The sequence below is a fragment of the Callithrix jacchus genome, chromosome 18 (assembly GCF_049354715.1).
Source record: "Callithrix jacchus isolate 240 chromosome 18, calJac240_pri, whole genome shotgun sequence".
NCBI classification, from domain to species: domain Eukaryota; kingdom Metazoa; phylum Chordata; class Mammalia; order Primates; family Cebidae; genus Callithrix; species Callithrix jacchus.
Genome location: NC_133519.1, coordinates 8046339 through 8068149, shown reverse-complemented (window position 1 = coordinate 8068149; position 21811 = coordinate 8046339). Strand labels below are relative to the sequence as shown.

At 39.4% G+C, this 21811-nt stretch overlaps 1 protein-coding gene across 7 annotated transcripts in view; it reads right to left on the bottom strand.

Moving 5' to 3' along the window:
- Nucleotides 1-21811, bottom strand: part of GPR89A (G protein-coupled receptor 89A) — a 64219-nt gene that overhangs the window by 31983 nt on the left and 10425 nt on the right. For 2 of the 7 annotated variants that reach the window (XM_002759822.7, XM_035280098.3), the window contains exons 3-7: nucleotides 21328-21431; nucleotides 15497-15603; nucleotides 14947-15048; nucleotides 7674-7794; nucleotides 6424-6504 (exon numbers count right to left, since the gene is read on the bottom strand). In XM_002759822.7, coding sequence (XP_002759868.1) covers nucleotides 6424-6504; nucleotides 7674-7794; nucleotides 14947-15048; nucleotides 15497-15603; nucleotides 21328-21431 — 515 coding nt within the window. Of the gene's footprint in view, nucleotides 1-6423; nucleotides 6505-7673; nucleotides 7795-14946; nucleotides 15069-15496; nucleotides 15604-21327; nucleotides 21432-21811 lie in introns of all 7 variants that reach the window. The other 5 variants (XM_035280101.3, XM_035280099.3, XM_035280102.3 and 2 more) reach the window with 3 other exon arrangements.

The window sequence follows — 21811 nt, the reverse complement described above, 5'->3', positions numbered from 1 at the left end:
CAATTCTCCTGCCTCAGCCTCCTGAGTAGCTGGGACTACAGGCGCGCGCCACCATGCCCAGCTAATTTTTTGTATTTTTAGTAGAGACGGGGTTTCACCATGTTGACCAGGATGGTCTCGATCTCTCTTTTTTTTTTTTCTTTTTCTTTTTTCACTATGTGTATCAAAACATCATGTTATATACAAAAAGAAAAGTTTTATTTTTTATTTTTATTTTTTTAGAGGGAAAAAGAGAAAAAGAAGGGGAAAAAAAGAAAAAGAGGGAAAAAGGAATATTACTTCATTCCTAGAATGGGTTTCAATAATGGCCGATCAATATTTTGAGTGTTTAAAGTGGTTAATGCATATTTTATGTGTTTAAAATGGAGAACTATATTGTGTTTATTTGTTCTGGATCTTAGTTCAAGTCCTGGATATCGTTATCAATTTGTTGTCTCGTTGAATCTAAATCTCATGTGTCTTATGTATCTGGGTGTTAAGATCTCTTATTATTACATTAATCCTTTTACCCTTGCATCCTTGTAGCTTTGAAATCTATTAAGTGTGAGAATTGCAACTCCTGCTTTTTATTTATTTATTTTTGCTCTCCATTTGGTTGGTGAGTTTTTTTCCATCCCCTTGTTTTGAGTCTTTGTATATCTTTAGATATATCGTTAGATTTTGTGGATAATGTATATTTTGTGTGTTTAAAATGGAGAGCTCTATTGAGTTTATTTGTTCTGGATCTTAGTTCCAGTCCCAGATATCGTTATCAATTTTCTGTCTCGTTGAATCTAAATCTCATTATGTGTCTTATGTATCTGGGTGTTAAGATCTCTTATTATTACATTAATCCTTTTACCCTTGTATCCTTGTAGCTTTGAAATCTATTTTGTGAAATGTGAAAGTTGCAACTCCTGCTTTTTATTTATTTATTTTTGCTCTCCATTTGGTTGGTACGTTTTTTTTTTCCAACCCTTTATTTTGAGTCTATGTATATCTTTGGATATACCGTTAGATTTTGTCTGTATCTTTTGATTGGGAGATTTGGTCGATTTAAATTTAGGGTTGCTGCCATTTGATATTAACTGGCTATTTTGTCCTTTCGTTGATAAAAATTCTTCTTTATGTTAATGCTCTTTACTTTTTGGTGTATTTTTAGAAAGGGTCATACTGGTTGTTCCTTTCTGTGTATAATGCTTCTTTTAGAAGTTCTTGTAAAGCAGGCCTGGTGGTAATAAAATCTCTGAGTACTTGCTTGTTCCTAAAAGATTTTATTTTTCCTTCAAATGTAAAGCTTAAATTGGCAGAATATGATATTCTGGGCTGAAAGTTCTGTTGATTAAGTATATTGAATATTGGCCCCCACTCTCTTCTAGCTTGTAGGGTTTCCGTTGAGAGATCTGCTGTAAGCCTAATAGGCTTACCTTTATGGGTAACTTGATCTTTCTCTCTGGCTGCCCTTAATATTTTCTCCTTCGTTTCGATCTTGGTGAATCTAATGATTATGTGCCTTGGGGTTGGTCTTCTTGAGGAATATCTTTGTGGTGTTCTCTGTATTGCCTGGGGTTGAATAGTGTTCTGCTTTGCTAAATTAGGAAAATTTTCCTGGATAATGTCCTGGAGAGTATTTTCCAGCTTGAATTCATTCTCTCCGTCACATTCAGGTACACCAATCAAGCGTATATTAGGTCTTTTCACATAGTCCCATATTGCTTGGAGACTTTGCTCATTCCTTTTTATCCTTTTTTCTCTATTCTTGTCTTGTCGTTTTGTTTCATTAAGTTGGTCTTCGACCTCTGATACCCTTTCTTCTGCTTGATCCATTCGGCTGTTTAAGCTTGTACATATTTCACTAAGTTCTCGTGTTGTATTTTTCAACTCCATAAGTTCATTTGTATTCCTCTCTATATTGTCTATTCTTTTCAACATTTCATCGAATCTTTTTTCCAAGTTCTTAGTTTCTTTACATTGGGTTAGAACAAGTTCCTTTAACTCCCAGAAGTTTCTTATCATCCACCTTTTAAAGCCTACTTCAGATAATGGAACACAGTCCTTTTCCATCAGGGCTTGTTCCGTTACTGATGAGTCCTTTTCCATCAGGGCTTGTTCCGTTGCTGATGAGTCCTTTTCCATCAGGGCTTGTTCCGTTGCTGATGGGTTCTGATTTTGAGTATACTCGGCCTTCTTAGGCTGTTTTTTTCCCCTTCATTGTAGATGAACCGCCTTTCTAATTAGGTTTCTGAGTCAAGGTCCGACTTATTGATTCCCAGTGCTGGGATCCGAGCAACCCACTGTGGCGGTCTAAATAGCAGCGATAAGACTGATGGTGCTCTTCTGCCCGCGAATCTCTGTTCTGGCTTCCCTCTTGAGTCTGCAACAAGCGGCTCTGACTTCCCGGAGCTCCAAACTCCGGTCAGTAGGGAAAGCAGTCCCGTTGGCTCTGCATGAAGAGCTGCTGCGCCGAGACGCTGGCCAAACCGCTGCGGGGGCCACAAGAGTCGCGCTGGCGACCTGTGGGGCTCCTCCACTGGGAATCGGCTAATCGGTGAGTGACGAAAATTCGTCTAAAGTTGTGGCGTCGTCTCGTTCTCTGAGCTTTCACTGGGAGCTACAATCCTGAGCTGTTAGTGGTCGGCCATCTTGGATCGATCGGTCTCGATCTCTTGACCTCGTGATCCACCCGCCTCGGCCTCCCAAAGTGCTGGGATTACAGGCTTGAGCCACCGTGCCCGGCCCTTATAAATTATTAAGTGAATGAATCTATGAATGAATAAATGAAGGCAAAGCATGAAAAGCAAATGATTATACTGTAGAGATTATTAATAAGTTCAGTAGTTGTCCTTAGCTACATGTGGGTCATTGTTCTAAGGGGTCTAACTCATTGTTCTAAGTCTTAACTCATTATTATTACCTCTATTTTTACAAACGAGGCACAAAAACAGAGTAACTAGTTCAAGGTCACACCATTAAGATGTAGATCAAGGATTCAAATTCAGACACAGTCTGATTTCAAAGCCTATGCTTTTATCCACTATGATATAGATTTCTATGAAATGCCATTTGAAAATATACATTTTAAAAGTACTTAAGCTGAGTTCTAAATCAGATATGTAAAAGATTGTAAAAATTCAGGACAATAGCCTTTTTTTTTTTTTTTTGATACGGAGTTTTGCTCTTGTTGCCCAGGCTGGAGTTTAATGGTGCAATCTCGGCTCACTGCAACCTCCACCTCCTGGATTCAAGCCATTCTCCTGCCTCAACCTCTCGAGTGGCTGGGATTACAGGCATGCGCCACCACGCCAGGCTAATTTTGTATTTTTAGTAGAGATAGAGTTTCTTCATGTTTGGTCAGGCTGATCTTGAACTCCTGATCTCAGATGTTCTGCCTGCCTCACCCTTCCAAAGTGCTCGGATTACAGGCATGAGTCACTGAGCCCAGCCAGGACAATAGACTTTTTAAAAATTCAGGACAATAGACAATATTCCATTCTTGGAATATAAAAGTTATCCACCAGTCCATGAGCATGGGATATCTTTCCATTTATTTGTGTCTGCTTCAATTTCTTCCATTAATATTGTACAGTTTTCAGTGTCCAGGTCTTTCTTCCTCCTTGGTTAAATTTACTCCTAAGTATTTTTTTCTTGTAGCTATTTTAAGTGAGATGGTTCTCTTTATTTTATTTTTGGAATGTTCATTGAACATTAGTGTTGTTAAAAGTCCATACTACCTAAAGCAATCTATAGATTTAATGTAATCCCTATCAAAATTCCAATGTCATTTTTCATAGAAATAGAAAAAATAATTGTAAAATTCATATGGAACCACAAAAAACTGGAATTGCCAAGGCAATCATGAATGAAAGAACAAAGCTGGGGGCATCATACTATCTTATTTCAAATTACACTACAAAGCAATAGTAATTAAAACAGCATGATATGAGCATAAGCACAGACTCATTCATTGACTAAGGGAAGAGAATAGAGAGCCCAGAAATAAATTCACACATGTATGGTCAATTGATTTTTGACAAGGGTGCCACATGTACACATTGGGAAAAGGACAGTCTTTTCAATAAATGGTGTTGAGAAAACTGAAAACCCATCTGCAGAAGAATGAAACTGGACCCTTACCTCACTCAACATAATAAAAATTCACTCGGCTGCGAGCGGTAGCTCACTCCTGTAATCCCAGCACTTTGGGAGGCCAAGGTCGGTGGATCACCTGAGGTCAGGGGTTTGAGACTGACCTGGCCAACAACGGTAAAACACCGTCTCTACTAAACATACAAAAAATTTAGCTGGGTGTGGTGGCACGTGCCTGTAATCCCAGCTACTCGGGAGGCTGATGCAGGAGAATTGCTTGAATCAGGCAGTTAGAGGTTGCACTGAGCCAAGATTGCTCCACTGCACCCAGCCTGGGCAACAGAACGAGACTCTGTCTCAAAAAAAAAAAAAAAAAAAAAAAAATTGACTCAAAAGACTTAAGATTGGAAACTATAAAACTATTAGAAGACAACGGGAGAAAAACCAAACGGGATTACATCAAAATAAAAAGCTTCTGCACAACACAGAAAACAACTGACAGAGTAAAGAGACAACTTACGGACTGGGGGAAAATAACTGCAAGCCGTATGTCTTATAAGGGGTTAGTATATAAGATACATAAGGACCCTAAATAACTTTATAGAAAGAAAACAAATAATCTGATTTTTAAATGGGCAAGGAACCTGAATAGCTATTTCTCAAAAGAAGGCATACACATGGCCAACAGACATATAATGTTCAATATACTAACCATTAAGGAATTGCAAACTAAAACCACAATGAGATATCCCCTCATACCTGTCAGAATGGCTATTATCAAAGGGGCAAAAGATAAAGAATGTTGGTATGAATGCAGAGAAAAGGGAACCTTATTACGCTGTTGGTGGGAATGAAAATTAGCACAACCACTATGAAAAACAGTGTGGAGGTTCCTAAAAAAACTGAAAAGGGAATTGTTATATGATCCAGCAATCCCACTTCTGAGTATTTACCAAAAAGATCTGAAATCAGTATGTGAAAGAGATATCTGCACTCCCACATTCACTGCAGTAGTATTTAGGATAGCCAAGTTATGGTTCCAATTTATATGTCCATCAACAGAAAAATGGATAAAGAAGATATGGCATATATACACAACGGACACTATAAAGCCTTAAGGAAAGAAATTCATTTGTGACAACATGAATGTAACTGGAGAACACTATGCTAAGCAACATGAGTGGACACAGAAAGATAAATACTGCATATTCTTACTTACATATGGAATCTAAAACAAGTCAACAGAAGCAGAGGAGAATGATAGTTATCAGAAGCTGCGTAGGTGGGACGATGGTCAAAGGGTACAAAGCTTCAATTAGACGGGAGGAATAAGGTTTTTTTTGGTGACATACTGTAAAGCATGATGAATATAATAATGTATTGCATATTTCATAATCACTGAGAGCAAATTTCAAATGTTCACCACAAAAAAATATACAAACATGTAAGATGGATATGTTAATTCGCTCGATTTAATTATTCCACTTTGTATGCCATAAAAATATACATAATTATAATTTGTCAATTTATAATTTAAAAAATTAAAAAAAGTTATTCTAATAATTTATCCAAGGAGAATAATCTAAATTCAAGAAATGAGATTGAATTTGAGAATTTTCCTTCACACAAAACACTGAATTTTTTTTTTTTTTTTTTGAGACGGAGTTTTACTCTTGTTACCCAGGCCGGAGTGCAATGGCGCGATCTCGGCCCACCGCAACCTCCGCCTCCTGAGTAGCTGGGATTACAGGCACGCGCCACCATGCCCAGCTAATTTTTTGTATTTTTTTTTTTTTTTAGTAGAGACGGGGTTTCACCATGTTGACCAGGATGGTCTTGATCTCTTGACCTCATGATCCACCTGCCTCGGCCTCCCAAAGTGCTGGGATTACAGGCTTGAGCCACCGCACCCAGCCTTTAACAATTTTTTATATTTTTAATTTTTTAAAAAGTATTATTGTTATTTTAAAGAAATGGAGTCTCACTATGTTACCCAGGCTAGTTTTGAACTTCTGGGCTAACGTGATCCTCCTGCCTGGGCCTCCCAAAGTGCTGGGATCACAGGTGTGAGCCATGGTGTCCAGTCGACACTGTATCTTTGATAGTACTTCACCTTATAACAAAAATGAATAGGATAAAATGCCCTGCCAACACTAATTCATAGTAAAATTTTCTTTTACTTGTTTTTTTTTAAGATGGGGTTTCACCATGATGGCCAGGCTGGTCTTGAACTCCTGACCCCAGGTGATCCGCCTACCTTGGCCTCCCAAAGTGCTAGGATTACAGGCGTGAGCCACTGCACCCGGCCCTAATGCAATTGTGACAGAGCCCAGATGTTTGACAGTACTGACGTCTTACCTTTTCTTTTTGCTTATGATCATATCCATGGTTTGCAGCAGTCGGCGTTCCAGGGCTAGAATATCGGTGTCAGTCACATTCCTACAACAAGCATAAACTGTTAGTAAAATGTTTTGGGGTCCCACTCTTGGGCACGATACAGGTTATCTGGAGACACACATAAACTTCAACTGTTACTACTTTTTTCTACAAAATAATAAAATGACCATAATAAACTAAAATGCTTTTGCTCTCATTTCTTATAGCTAATCCTCTGGGATCTCAGGGAAATGGAATTTACCCAGCTGTCTTACGGTTTTTCTTAGCTTTGATCCAGTGACATTTATATACATATATATATTTATTTTTATTTTTAAAAATATCTTTTTTTAAAATCATACTTTGAGTTCTGGAATACATGTGCAGAACTTGCAGGTTTGTTACACAGGTATACATGTGCCATGGTGGTTTGCCACACCCATCGACCCATCATATTTATCTTTTTTGTGTTTGTTTTGAGACGGAGTTTCGCTCTTATTGCCCAGGCTGGAGTGCAATGGCACAACCTTGGCTCACTGCAACCTCCACCTCCCGGGTTCAAGGGATTCTCCTGCCTCAGCCTCCTGAGTAGCTGGGAATATAGGCATGTGCTACCATGCCTGGTTAATTTTGTGAACTTTTAGTAGTGATGGGGTTTCACCACCTTGGTCAGGCTGGTCTCGAACTTCTGACCTCAGGTGATCTGCCCACCTTGGCCTCCCAAAGTGCTGGGATTACAGGCATGAGCCACCATGTCCAGCCCAACTCGCTGTATTTTTCTATGAAAGAGTCCTGCTCTGTCACCCAGGCTGGAGTGGAGTGGCAGGATCTTGGTCAGTGACATTTAGAATGTATGTTTAAGCACACTTTTAAGTTGGCATTGTCTTCTCCTGCTCTATTAAAACTCTAGGAGAACTAAACTGCTGAAGTTGGGGTTAGTTTATACTGCTGGTCACTAGAAATGTGCCTTTAAAAAGTGGGAGGGGAGCGTCGGATTGAAATTTGCCATTTAAAAAATAATAGAATGTAGCACAAATAATAAAGGAAAGCAACACAAGTGATAAGACTTATTTAGAAAGACTTCCAGGTCAATGCCCATAGGGACAGAGGAAGAGAAGAATAAAAAGACAGGGTCATAGATCTAATACATAATCTTAAAGACGGTGGCATAATATGACATGTATTCAAGAAGTAATGGAGCAAAGAAGAAAAGCTGCAAAGTGCTCTGTTACCTGAGGAAGTAAGACATGTAAGTGTATGGGCAGTTGACAGCACCAAATCCAGAAAGAAGAGCCATGAGGGTCACTCCAATCACACCAACCCGGCTGATGAGCTGTTCGATGGATAAAATCCCTACAAACATCAGGGTACATTAATGCCAGGTAATGTAGATAAAATGGCTCTCATCTGCACTGCAAAAGGAAGCATCACTGAAAACACCAAGCAGTACACATAACGAACTCATACAAGCCAACTTTTAATTATTAATGTGTAGATTATCTTTTTTTTTTTTTTTTTACAGTCTCGCACTGTCGCCCAGGCTGGAGTGCAGTGGCGTGATCTTGGCTCACTGCAACCTCCACCTCCTGGGTTCAAGCGATTCTCCTGCCTCAGCTTCCCGAGTAGCTGGGACTACAGGCGCATGCTACCATGCCCAGCTAATTTTTTTGTATTTTTAGTAGAGACGGGGTTTTTACCATGTTGGTCACTCTGATCTTGAACTCCTGACCTCGTGATCCGCCCGTCTTGGCCTCCCAAAGTGCTGGGATTACAGGCGTGAGCCACTACACCCGGCCAATGTGTAGATTATCTATAATAAATATACTAGAAGTTTACTGATTTTCCTCTTGTCCCATATGCTTCACAGTGATGTCTTTTATTGGCTGATGGCAGTAAAATAACAACAACAGTAATTATAAATAACGGTCACTGACTGTTCACTCTTGGTAACATGAATGCTAACAAAGCAAAGTACTTTTGGTAAAAACAGCAAAGAAATGAGGAAAGTAAATCTTCTGGAAATACTTTGTGCTAGTTATCTTTGATACATATATATTTCCCCTAAGGTCATACTCTTCTGCTTTTGTCTTTTTTGCATCTGTGTTTATTAACACAGAATTCATCTAGTAAATGGGCTAAGCTTACAGATGAATGAGAAATTCAAAGGCAAACACATCAGTTGTAGATGATAAATTGTCTCTTAATTATTAATTGTTTCATATCACTTGAGAATGCTGAAAATCAATTTAGCAGTTAAATACTGCTGGCTGATGTCCTTGGGATAAATGAGAGAAAGCAATGCTGAAGAATAACTCAGGAAGTTTGGCATTGCAGAAAAAACAGTTTTAATTGGATTTCTGGAATAGAATTCACTTCAGCCATTCACTCCTATGGTCAAATGCCAGAGTTATAATTCAGGAATTCTGTCAGCCTCAAAACTGAAAATTCCAACATTCCTTTTCTGACCCCTGCCGCCCTTCCTAGCCTTCAAGTTCCCTTTCTCCTTTATTTGCGCTACACTCGTTCTAGAGGTCAGTGCGACCTCTGGTCTTCTGCTTCCCCATTCTTCACCCAGCCTGGACTCCAGGCTTGCTGGCTTCAAATTCTCTCACCAGGACCCTCAATCTCCTACTATCTTCCTTCTGAAACGCTAATCCTACAAACTCCCAACTCTGGATCAGTTTAACACTCTGCCTTCCCTGTGCCCATGTCTTGCTTCTGAAAATTGCTAGAATTCACACTGATTTTGGAGCCATTACAGATTTATGCTCTTCAGTCCTAAGAGAGCTCTCACACTACTGACTAATCCTTATCTTGCCTTTGGTCAGCCATCTCTTCCCATCTTCCTCAGCAGTTACTCTTTATTTTTCCTACCTGTGTCCTTCTCTTGCCAATGCCCTTACTATAAAAAACATCAGCTATTAGATATAAATTACCTTCACTCCACTACAAACTACCTTCACTCTACACTATGGTCATGAATTTTCTACTGGTCGCAAAATTCACCATTTTCCAAGCCTTGTTTTACTGGCTCTTGCATGACATTGGATCATTTTTGTTTAAAATTATTTTATCGGCCGGGCGCGGTGGCTCAAGCCTGTAATCCCAGCACTTTGGGAAGCCGAGGCGGGTGGATCACGAGGTCAAGAGATCGAGACCATCCTGGTCAACATGGTGAAACCCCGTCTCTACTAAAAACACAAAAAATTAGCTGGGCATGGTGGCGCGCGCCTGTAATCCCAGCTACTCAGGAGGCTGAGGCAGGAGACTTGCCTGAACCCAGGAGGCGGAGGTTGTGGTGAGCTGAGATCACGCCATTGCACTCCAGCCTGGGTAACAAGAGCGAAACTCCGTCTCAAAAAAAAAAAAAAAAAAAAAAAAAAATTATTGTATCTTCTTGGCTTCCACAACACCATTTCTCTAGGTTTTCCCTTTCACTTCTCTAATTGCTTTTTCTCGGTCACTTCTTGCTCTGTATGGACCAGAGTTCTCTTTCATTTCAGTATACACATTTTTTGCTTGGGTAATCTCACCAATTTCCTCAGCATTACTGATGGCATTTAGCTGATGATTTCTAGTTGTTTAGATTCCTGGAGTCGTCTCTATGAGGACTGATACATTTCTACCTTTTCCCTAAGCTCCTGATTTGTACATCCGATTGCTTATTTAACATCACCTGGATATGCATAGGTAACTTAAATTCAGCATATACCAAATTAAAATTATCTTTCCCCTCACCTGTCTTAGAATGACATAATCAACTATTGAGTCACCGTAACAATAAAATCTATACAATTACTCCCCGTTCTATCTCTTGCCTTTCCTTAAATACACCAAGGTCTTTCTACCCCAGGGCTTTACATGATGTCTTTGTTTTTTTTGAGACAGTCTCGCTCTGTCGCCAGGAGCCAGGCTGGAGTGCAATGGCGCGATCTCAGCTCACTGCAAACTCCGCCTCCTGGGTTCAAGCAATCCTCCTGTCTCAGCCTCCCGAGTAGCTGGGACTACAGGCCTGCACCACCACACCCAACTAATTGTTTGTATGTTTAGTAGAGATGGGGTTTCACCATGTTGGTCAGGATGGTCTCGATCTCTTGACCTCGTGATTTGCCCGCCTTGGCCTCCCAAAGTGCTGGGATTACAGGCGTGAGCCATCGCGCCCGGCCTACGTGATGTCTTTTGTGCCTTCTTACTGGGTCTTCCTTTGGTCTTGTCCTTTAAATCTCAGCTTAAATATCACCGTGTCAGAAAGAATGGATCTAACTTCTTGCACTAATTTTTCTGCATTTTTCTCTATCACAGCAACCTGTTTGCTCTTTGAGGACAATGATCACAACTGGCAATTCTTTATTTACATATTTAACTCTTTTTCGTCTAGTTCCACCCACAAGACTATAAATTTCAAGAGGGCAGAAACCAAGTTTGTTTTGTTTGTGATTTGTTTCCAGTGCTAAACATAAAGTAGATGCTCAATAAATATCTGTGTAATGCTACGTGAACGAACAAATCCTCACCTAAATTCCGTTGATTCTACTTTCCATGTATCTCTTGAATTTGCAACCCTTTTACAAGAAGAAATCATGTCTTACTGATCTTTGTTTTCCTTACTGCCTGGCACATGGAAGGTGTTCAACAAATGTTTGTTGAATATAGTATCACTCAGGAACATAGAAAAATCCAAGGGACTAATATGGGTTATTAAATACGAAAAACTGAAAAAGATTCGCCCTCTACCTTTATTCCTTTTAACATGGTGGTGGTCTTTGTCCTTTTTTTACACATCTTTTTCTGGTTGTAGATGCTATTTACTTAATCTCAGCATTTCTATGAAGAGTCAGTCATCATTATCTTCATTTACCAGTTAACACATGGAAAGTCAGATGAATAAGGAGACTGGCAGAAGACCATCTCACCTTTGACAGCTGCTCACACAGATTCGATTCCTTACAGTCTTTTGTAATCTCTTACTCTTTCCCACTAAGGACATTCCAAGGGTCAGGGACTGCACGAGAAGTACTTTTATAGATTTTTTAAAATTATAAGTAAGAATTTTTTTTTTTTTTTTTTTTGAGACACAGCCTTGCTCTGTTGCCAGGGGCCAGGCTAGAGTGCAGTGGCATGATCTTGGCTTACTGCAACCTCCATTTTCCAGGTTCAAACAATTCTCCTGACTCAGCCTCCCGAGTAGCTGGGACCACAGGCGCGAACCACTACGCCCAGCTAATTTTTGTACTTTTTGGTAGAGAAGGGGTTTCACCATGGTCTCGATCTCTTGATCTCGTGATCTGCCCAACTTGTCCTCCCAGAGTGCTGGGATTATAGGCTCGAGCCACCGCGTCCGGCCTTTTTTTTTTTTTCCTGAGACAGAGTCTTGTTCTGTCTGGGGACTGGAGGGCAGTGGCATGATCTTGTCTCACTGCAACCTCAGCCTCCTGGGTTCAAGCAATTCTTGTGTTTCAGCCTCCTGAGTAGCTGGGATTACAGGCATACGCCACCGTATCTGGCTAATTTCAGTATTTTTAGTAGAGATGGGGTCTTGCCATGTTACCCAGGCTGGTCTCTAACTCCTGGCCTCAAGTGATCTCCCTGTCTTGGCCTCCCAAAATGCTGAGATTACAGATGTGAGCCAGTGTGCCCAGCCCATTTTTTTTTTAGTCTCCAGAGCAATAAATAACCACACTGGTTGCTGGGACAGTCCTGGGAAAGCTCTGAGAAGGTAGTGTAAGGTTGGCTACTTCTCAGCTACCAGCTAAACTTTTCTAACTCCTTACTTCTCTTAGAGGGTTAAATAAATTAAGATACCTGAATATTCAAGCATAAAACTGTAATGACTATTGGAGTACTATGGAAAGAATAAAACAAATTATCTCCCTAGCTTTCTCCCTCAGTGTCCTTTTCAGGATAATCCAATAGAATTTAGAAAAAGGGGTTGATGAAAGGACAATAGATACTACGGCCTTCATCTTCCCTCTGGCATGGCCTGGCCGCACTGGTCATGTGAGCTGAATGCACATAGGAGAAAGCTGGAGAAAGGTGTCAGAGTCAGGTCTCTGTACTGCATGTGACCCTGTGTTTGCCCTGTCAGCAGCCCTCCCTAGGGGCCTTTTGTAACTTTTCTCTCTGACTTCTACCATCACAAATAAATCTGCCTGTCTGTGGGTTTATTTGAAATAGGTTTATATGAGGACTACACTAGCAGGGCTCTTTAGTCCAAGTCTTTTTCGACCACTGGCATAGGCATGCTGATCACATTAGCATTTCCTAAATTCCTATCTGGAGTGTTAAATTATTAAACTCATCTATCACTTTGGAGAGACTCCATTTTTTCCATTCACTGATTCAAAGAACATGTATTAAACACCTGTAGTATGTTAGGTTCCACAATGGGCACTGGGGATACAAAGACAAATAACATGTAGTTTTCTGAACTCAGGCAGCTCCTGTGTTGATCAGGAAGTTGGAAAAGAAAACATTAAATTATAAGTTTTATAGATGATATAAATACCCTGAGGTGGGAGCAATTAATATCTCCTAATGATGGCCAGGAAAATCTTCTTAGAGGAATTGACGAGAGTTGAATCTAGAAAGAATAAGTAGACATTTTCTAGGTAGACTGGGGATGAAGGATTGTCCAGTCTGATAAAACAGCTCTAGAAACTGAGGCCGGGTACGGTGGCTCACACTTGTAATCCCAGCACTTTGGGAGGCCGAGATGGGTCGATCCCTTGAGCTCAGGAGTTTGAGACCATCCTGAGCAACATGGAGAAAACGCCATCTCTATGAAAAAATAAAAAATTAGCCAGGTGTGGTAGCATGTGCCTGTAGCCCCAGTTACCCAGGAGGCTGAGGTGGGAGGATCACTTGAGCCTGGAAGACAGCTTTGGAGGGTGCAGTTAGCTGAGATCGTGCCACTGCACTCCAGCCTGGGTGACAGTGAAACTCTATCCACAAAGAAAAAGAAAAAAAGAGAAACTTGAAATGATTTCACAGGACTGGAGTCGGAACATGTATGGAGAGCAGTAGCCAGGTCATGAAAGGTCGTGAAAGAGTTTCAACCCTAAGAGTCTCAATGTTTTTGGTAGGCTGGTGTTAAGTTTTCCGGCCTTTAACATTATTTGAAATTTTTGAGACAGTTATTCTTATTTGAAAATATACAACTATTTATGGTACTGCATATGCTTTTCAAAACTGCACATCTCTGACCCCACCGCTGGAGCGTCTCACAACCCTTCTCTCCTGAAATTCCTGTAATAGGCAATGAATATAAAGGGAAGGGTGTGTGGGAGGGATGGCAGATTCTCTAATAGACACTGGCTCAGTCAACATCAATTCCAATCCTATTCTAGCATTTCTTTTGGTACTGCAGAGTCTAGAAAGCCAGATGTTCTTTCTTAGACTTCCTTGAAGATAGGGTTCTAAATGTTACCTAGATTTCACCAGAGAACCAGGCCTACGGGAGGCCTCAAATGCAGCAGTGAACAATGCAGGGGTGGTGACAGCACTTAGGAACTCAAACAGCTAGGACAGAGGCCCCTGATGTCACAGACCTTGAGCGGCAAGTGATGACTTCAGTGAGGTTTTCCGGTTTGTACTGTGGCATAGTTGCGTATTTCTCTTTACTATATAGCATTTAAGCTTTGCATCCCTGCTTTCCTGGAAAGTCTCTAAATTGCCTGATACTGTATAATTTATCATTTTCTGCTTTAAATTAGTTACAGTAGATTCTGTTTTCTGCAATAAGAACCCTGATAATGGCTATGGCAGGATGGTGAATAAAGAGATGTATATTAAAACAGTTCCAGTATGAAAGCTTGAGTAGATGTATTACAGCCGGGCTCTCTAGTCCTCGTGGACAGAGTCATACATGCTTCTGAAATCGTTCTGGGACTTGCTAGCTGAGGTACTTCTGTTCATTGTTTTTAGCTTAAACATTAGGGCTCTGCCCAATTTCTTGTTTTAAAATGAACTTTTTTTGTTAGAAGGGAAACACTGATTCTTGGAAAGCTTTTCTTTATCTACTAATTGTGAGCATTTTATGTCACCTCTCCCCAAATACATATGCTTCCCTAAAGGCAATCTTTATCATCACTTAAACAGTGGCCACACAGATTTCTTTGGAAATCTGACAAAAGTTTATTGATACCTGACCTCCAAATACACATACAAATATACTGCTGCAGTTCCATATACACTATGAGTTAGACACTGTTCTTTCCTTTTACCCTTGAAGTATATTCAGTAAATGAAGGTCAAAAATTTCTACTCTAGAATAACAGAAGTGAGTTCCAAAACCAGCATTATCTCTTAATGAAGAAGAAAATGTGACTCAAAATCAGACATTTTTCAGAGAAATACCTTGCTATCCTCTTCAAAATCGGAATTTTTTTTTCCAAATCCCAAGAACCTGTGAGTTTATTATTTTTTCCCCAAGAAATTTAATTTTTTCACATTAGAAAATTAAACAAAACTTCTTCCCCCCATCTCTGCCCTCTCATATATACTCACCATGTTTTGGGCTGAGAATGGGAAAGGGATCTCCTAGTTTCCAGAAGAAATACATAAAGGTCAGCCATAAGAGACAGGAAAAAAGCAGTCGTTGTTTATGCACTGAGACAGAGGAGACAAAACTGTTAGGAAAAATAGATATAGGTTAAACAGCTTGCTCTATTTAAAAATATAAGATAATGCTAATTAATATTTGGCTGCTAATTCACTTGGCACATGAGTGATGAACAGTATAATTTTTAGGGAAAGCATCCTTACCACTGTAAGAAAAATTTAGCTGAGTTTAACATGTGGGATGAATTAAAGGAGACATTATTAAGTAGAAAAATAAAGCTGTGGCAGAAAAAATAACCTAACCATTCACTCAATATTTACTTTGTGCCATTCATTCAATATTTATTTTATATTCATTTTTAAGATACTGTGTGTGAGGTGTCCTCAAATAGCAGTAACCACTGGAAGTTAATGGAGAAAGGAAACAATCCACAATTTCAGTTCTCTCAAATACTCATCTCAGTCTCTGTGCTGACTGAGAGGGTGAAATACTTACGCAGCTGGATGTTGCTCACAATAAAATAGCCAATGTAAAAAGGCACCATGAAAACCAGGATCAGCAGAATTACACACAGGTTCATTTTCCAGTGAAAATAACGAGAGCTGAAATGAATGTCAAAGACTGTCACTGGGAGGGAGAGAGGGCAGCAACTTTCTCTTCAGTATTCCAAAGGGTCTTTCGCTCTTTGGACTCAATATTGAACATATCCTATCTAATAAAGCTACCAGGCTCTCATAATCTACTCATTCGTAGAGATTAAAAAATACAAATTTTTGAAAGGCATATATGACTACCATTTTAACCCAAGAATTTCATATATTAAAATGTTTATGCTTTTGATATATTCATAGGCAACATATACCATTAACATATATCAACATACGCCATTGCTGGTAGAATGACAATTGTTTTACTCACCAGTAGGAATCTTATTCCAATGTAAGAATTTTGTTTTTTTTTTTTTTCTTTTTTTTTATAGAGACGAGGTCTCGCTCTGGTGCCCAGGCTGGAGTGCAGTGGCTCTTCCCACTACTGATCAGCACAGGAGTTTTGACCTGCTCTGTTTCCAACCTGGGCCAGTTCACTCCGCCTTAGGCAACCTGGTGGTCTGCCATTCCCAGGAGGTCACCATATTGATGCCAATCTTAGTGTCCAATGTAAGAATTTAAGGAAAATAAATGCTAACAGTAATACATGCTATTAAGACTCAAAATTATTTCTTTTGTACTCTTGATATAAACACCTGATTTGCATGAATTACTTTTATTACATTTTATAAGATGTATTTTATTAAAACTTTTAGCACTTTTTAAATAAGTTTTAATGAGATATAATTTACCCATTTAAAGTTTCCATATACAATGGATTTTGTATACTCAGAGTTGTGAAATCATCACCTCAGTCAATTTTAGAACATTTTCATTACTCCATAAAGAAACCCTGTCGCCATTAGGAGTCACTCCCTGCTTCTCCCCAACCTCTTCGGCTCTAGGAAAGCAGCAATATGCTTTCTGTTTCTAGGAAGCCACCAATATGTGATCTTTTGTGACTGGCTTCTTTTACTTACCATAATGTTTGCAAGGTTCATCCGTGTTATAGTATCTACCAACAATTCCTTTGATGGTTGAAAAATATTCATCCCATTACTTTTGGCTATATTATATTTTGCTTATGTATTCATTAGGTGAAGACATTTGGGCTGTTTTTAGCTATTATAAATAGAGATGCTATGAATGTATGTGTATACATTTTGGTGTGGATGTATGTTTTCCTTTCTCTTTAGGTAGAAATGGAGTGGAATTGTTGGGTCAGGTGATAAATCTGTATTTAATCTTTTGAGGCACTCCTACTGTTTCCCAACGTGGCCACATCATTTTACATTTTCCTCAGCAGTGTATGAGAGTTCCACTTTCTCCTCAGCCTTGTCAACACTTGCAATTGTCTGTTTTTTTGGTTATAGCCATCTTAATGGGTGTAAAGTGGTAATCTCACTGTGGTTTTGATTTGCATTTCCTTGATGGCTAATGGTACTGGGCATCTATTCATATGTGCTTACTCACTGTTTGTATATCATCTTTGGAGAAATGCCTACTCAGATTTTTAAGTCATTTTTTAATTGTATTATATTATTGAACTGTAAGGATTCTTTATATATTCTAGATAAGAGTCCCAGTCCATTATCAGATAGGTAATTTGTAAAAATTTTCTCTTGTTCTTAAAATGTTTGTTCACTTTCTTGATGGTGTCCTTTGTATTTACTGATTTAAACTTATTTAGGCCTTGTTTCAAAAAAGGCAAAAGTGGTTAAATGGCTTATAAAGACAAATAAAATACAGGATGATGAAAAGAACTATAAGAAAAGATGAGAGAAAGAAACAATTGGTAACAGATAGTAAAATATTTGGCCAAACCTGATGGCTAATATAAAACAGAATTCTAGAAACTTGCTATGGGTAGGTCATAAACTGAGCTATAAGTTTTCTAATGGTCAATGTGAAATAAAAACTTTGATCCGTTAGATAAAATCATAGTGTCTGTAATAAAATAAATTAATCGCTCAAAGGAAGAATTATTATCAATTTATTGTTACTGAATTATTAGCAAGATTACAATAACATTTCTTCAAAGATTTCATAAAAAGAAAATGCAAAGGTAATTAACAGTGGCATCAACAACATCCTTTCCAGAGAAATATCTGTGGTGATCGCCCCTGCGAGAGGCTAACAACTTGGCCTCTGCCATTAGGTGAGCTTGATTCCTTACATACTTTCCCTGGCTGGAGGGTGTTGAGCTATGGGGAGGAAAAATTGGGAGAAGAATGACTAAACAGAACACTATTTTCAGCCTTCTTGGTTGATGAGATAACGGCTGGGTGAACCTTGAAGTGATTCAACTGGGTATTGTGTTCCCCTTTCTGGCTTCTAATCTTAACCAGTTCTATGACTTTGTTTACCAGGCATTGTTTCAGCCTGGTGACCTCCCCTGCGGTCCTTGTCTTTTGCAGATGCATGATTTACTGCTGAGCTTGTGACTTCTAGATAATTGAAGATTGTTATCCAAGTTACTGGTTGTTCTGATAATATTGATAATCAGCATCACCTACTTCCCCCTTGACCTTTTAAATCAGTATCTGTTCCTTTTACTAGTTCCCCAGAATTGTTTTTTGTTTCTTTTGTTATTTAAGAAATGCTTTGATTTGACTTAACATTAAGTAGAAAAGTATATAATGGAACCTACTGCACAAATAAAATTGCTGTTTGGGCATAGCCTAATCAGTCCTCCAGACCCCACTCTCTGTCTCCTTTTTTTTCCGTGCACACTCTCTTCCAGGTTTGGGACCCTCTCGCTTGACGAGATTCCCAGGCTCGCGTTCAGTTCACAACAAATATCAATGAGTTTCAGAAGGCTATTTCTTTGTTGTTGTTTTTTTAAGACAGGGTTTCACCATGTTGGTCAGGCTGGTCTTGAACTCCCGACCTCAGGTAATCTGCCCACCTTGGCCTCCCAAAGTGCTGGGATTACAGGCATGAGCCACCATGCCCAGCCAGTCTTGAACTTCTGACCTCGTGATCTGCCCACCTTGGCCTCCCAAAGTATTGGGATTACTGGTATGAGCCACTGCACCCAGCTCACAAAGGTATTTCTTACTGTTCCTTCCTTAGTACGGATGGCAGGCATCAGAAAACAAAGAGCCTTCAGTAAAAGCTACCCTACAGGGAGTAAATATCATTTAGACTAGATATATTGACAGCTTTTTGCTCCTCTAGATTAACCTACTTTAGAGCATTTAGAGAAGGAAACAAGCTGGACATCCTCCAGGCAATCCTACATAGTATTTCAGCTAAGCTTCTGAAAGATTTTGGGAGGCAGTGGGTTTGAAATAACAAGTACAACTTTAATTGGCATATGGACTGCCAATTAAAAGTGAACCACATGCTTTAACTAGTCTTTTGAGCTGAGAGTAAAGTGATATTCTCTTAAAAGAATTAAGGATGCCAACAAGATTACGTATTTGAATAGGAATTCCTACAATCTCTGCTCAGAGGTGAGTCAAAGGAATATTTTGGCCAAGATTCTTTTTTAAAACGATTCTGAATCCAGTCAATGCACAGTTACACTACATCATCAAGGCTCACATTTCTGTTCCATAATTGGGTGAAACATTAGCATGAAAAAACAGGTGTAACTGAAGACATGTCTCACACTGAACAAACCCAATCCTCTATTAAGCACACAAAAAAGAACCAGATTTTAGCAATGTTACTTCTTATCCTCTTTAACTATTTAAGAAACTTAAGAAATATACACCAAAGTATGACTGATGTTTCTTACTATATGGGTTATTAACCACCTATATGAGTTAAAAGTTGGGGGATATCATCTACCAAAAACAGTAACTATAGCTTTAGAGTATCTGAATCCTCTGGATCAATATTTAGATAAGTAGTTGGCAAACCGTGGCCTGGCAGCCACCTGTTTTTACAAATTAAGTTTTATTGGAGCACGGCCATGCTCATTTGTTTATATGCTGCCTATGACTGCTTTCGCTCTACAACAGCAGAGCTGAGTAGCTGTGATAGAAACCTTCTGGTCCAGAGAGCCTAAAATATTTACTATCTGGCCTTTTACAGAAGAAAGTCTGCCAACCTCTGCTTAAACAGTAGTAAAAGATGCAGGCTGCGATAATAAAATTTAATAACCATTATGTAAAATAATACTTGTCTATTCTCTACAGTCAAAGGATCTATATCTAGCTTATCCAAAAACAGTTTGGATTATTAAAGAACAAGTTTAAAAGCACAAGAATCAGAACATATTTCTGTTCTACCAAAATACATGTTATTCATTGTTATCAAGAGACCACTATTATCAACCCTGATTCCCCTGCCCCACCCTTTTAATAGACAGGGTCTCACTGTCAGTTTGTCCAGTGATCACAGCTCAATGAAGATCCTCAAACTCGGGGCTCAAAGGATCCTTCTGCTTCAGCCTCTAAAGTAGCTGGGACTACAGGTGTGTACTACCATACTCTGATCATTTTTAATTTTAATTTTAATTTTTTTTTGAGATGGAGTTTCGCTCGTTACCCAGGCTGGAGTGCAATGGCGCGATCTTGGCTCACCACAACCTCCGCCTCCTGGGTTCAGGCAATTCTCCTGCCTCAGCCTCCTGAGTAGCTGGGATTACAGGCACGCGCCACCATGCCCAGCTAATTTTTTGTATTTTTAGTAGAGACGGCGTTTCACCATGTTGACCAGGATGGTCTCGATCTCTTGACCTCGTGATCCACCTGCCTCGGCCTCCCAAAGTGCTGGGATTACAGGCTTGAGCCACTGCGCCAGGCCAATTTTTATATTTTTTTGTAGAGACAGGGTCTCACTGTGGTGTCCAGGCTGCTCTTGAACTCCTGCACTCAAGTGATCCTCCTGCCTCAGCCTTCCAAAGTGCTTGGATTATAGGCGTGAGCCACTGTGTCTTCCGCCTTACTCTCTCTCTTAACCTTTTATTGTTTTGTGATTAACCATCTGCATAGTAAGTTTTTAATTTAAATTTTGTTTTCAACTCTGATTATCAAAGAAGGATTTGAGAGTACAGTCTCTCTACAAGCCTCAAGTGTCAGGGGTCTATAACAAACTTACCTTGGTGCTGAGTCCTAACTTTACAGGGCAAGACTACTTTATTCTTAAAATATTTTCCAGGTGGTGATAAAACAGTACAACAAAGGTCTGCATAGCATAGCTGATGAACCCTACATATAAATGCTGGCCTAAAAAATATTCAAGCTTGCAGCACAAGCAAGAAATACTCTGGACAGATTTGTCTAATAAACTAACAGGTCTGTTATTTGAAGGGGAGTAAAGTGTTACCTTTAAAAAGTGTCTTAAAGAAAGTAACTAAGTTAAGTAAGAACTGGAGTTCAGTCTTCAGAGAGATCATTAAGCAGCTCTGAGGAATTTTGATCTTTTCAGGTAGAGCTTTTCAATCAGCAAAACAATGTGAAGGGGTTACTGGAATTCAGTCATGAGCAGTATGGGAAAAATAAAGCTTCTAGGAGTGAAGCCTGGGACTGAGGCTTCATAGCCTCACTCCAATGAGTTCTTCAGAGTTAATGGTCAGACCTTTTTTTCCTGGTATCTCATAATCCTTGTCAAATCAGTTATTAGGCGGCTGTGACCCATATTTGCTGTGATCATTGCAGTTACTGAGACTAAACTATTCACACAGTGGTTTTTTTTCAGTTAGGAGATCCAGGTAGCTTTTCCACCATAAAGAATGTAGACAGAACTCTTCAAGAGGAGTTAGAGTTACTCAGTACTCTTACTCACCTGCTATTCAACACTCCCAAGATTTCAAAGATAATGAGCTCAAACATGGTGCAAGAAAATGCAAACGTCACGGAGAAGATCACCTGTACGACGTACTGACGCACCTGTTAAAAGCCAGATAGAGACGAGAAGTTATTTCCTTGTTTAAAAACTGAACTGATAACCTCCTTCTGGTTCCACGTCAGAAAGCTTATTTTGAGGAAATTCTCAAGTCATCAGAAATACGGCCACAACAGCAATTTGCCTGGAGCTAAAGAAAAAGATCAAAGTAGGTGGCACTTCTGAGTCTTGAGTCACTATTACCAGCATCCTCTTGTGGATCGAGAATTTTGAGCACAAGAAGATGAAGTGACAGGGTCAGAAGTAGCACTTAGAATTCCTGATGCACACTGACCAAAAAAAAAAAAAAAATGACACTTGTATATAAGGGTTAATCTTCAGAGGGGTTCTTCAATACTCTGCAGATCCTGGATCAGTTCTGGAA